Source organism: Penaeus monodon, chromosome 21, assembly GCF_015228065.2.
Source record: "Penaeus monodon isolate SGIC_2016 chromosome 21, NSTDA_Pmon_1, whole genome shotgun sequence".
Classification (NCBI taxonomy): Eukaryota; Metazoa; Arthropoda; class Malacostraca; order Decapoda; family Penaeidae; genus Penaeus; species Penaeus monodon.
In genome coordinates, this window is record NC_051406.1 from 40,554,019 (window position 1) to 40,554,926 (window position 908).

The 908-nt window shown below is 37.7% G+C and overlaps 1 protein-coding gene across 1 annotated transcript in view; it reads left to right on the forward strand.

The window, feature by feature from the left end:
- LOC119586492 (chromatin assembly factor 1 subunit A-B-like) overlaps positions 1–908 on the forward strand; it is a gene marked incomplete at its 3' end in the record, with an annotated part of 4,158 nt that overhangs the window by 1,613 nt on the left and 1,637 nt on the right. Inside the window, 2 exon segments of the mRNA XM_037935231.1 lie at positions 99–211; positions 623–758. Of these exon segments, the coding sequence (XP_037791159.1) occupies positions 99–211; positions 623–758 (249 nt within the window).

Genomic DNA, 908 nt, shown 5'->3' on the forward strand with positions numbered 1-908 from the left:
TCAGGATATTTTCAACTATGATGTTGACACGATGCGACGGGAAGAAAAGAAAAAAGGAGAGAGCCTGAGGACTTGAAAAGGGGAGGAAAAGAGGGAAGAGGAGGGAGATCAGTATGAAGTTGATAATGACTTCTTTGTCCCTCATGGCTACCTTTCGGATGATGAGGGCAAGTCTGACCAAGAGGAGGAAGAAGAGAATGGACAGGAAGAGGTGAGGCTTGAATGTAGTGCTTTTTGATGTTGGAAATATTTAGTTTCATCAGTCAGTTAACTTTTCTTTATACTCGAGTTCTTAAAGCTATCTGTTTTCATTGGGTGATATGCATAAGTTGATAAATCTTGTGTTTGTTTTAATGAGAACATGGATTTTTTAAACACTGCATGGATTCTCTGTGTCGTTTGGCCGTTGTAGTGCATCTGTCTTGTTTTCTGCTATATGCTATCCAGCTTACCCTTTATAATGAGTAATTTCTGAAATTAACTGGAATTGTACACCTTTTTTTAAAATAGTAGTTGTGGACTTCACATATGATATTTACATTCTTTGCTCTGTCTTCATGAGTGGAGATGGAGAAACGGTGGACTCAGCTTTAATTACATACTTGCTTTTTAATTGTAACAGGATAATGGAAGCAAACACAAAGAACAGCTGAAACAGAAACAAGCGGAATTTGAAGAGGAAATGAAAAAGAAGACAAAGCATCTGAAACCCCGTGTTATTGGTTCTTTATGGATGGCAGATGCAAACAATAATCCAGGTAACTTTTTTAAGAGTGGTTCGGGATCTGTTTTTACAATATTTGTATTTTGGCTTTTATACATATTAATCTGTTAGATTTAGGTACCTCGCGGCCTATACATGGACCAAAATCCCGAATTTGGGTGGTTTCCCAAAGGACCAGCACTTA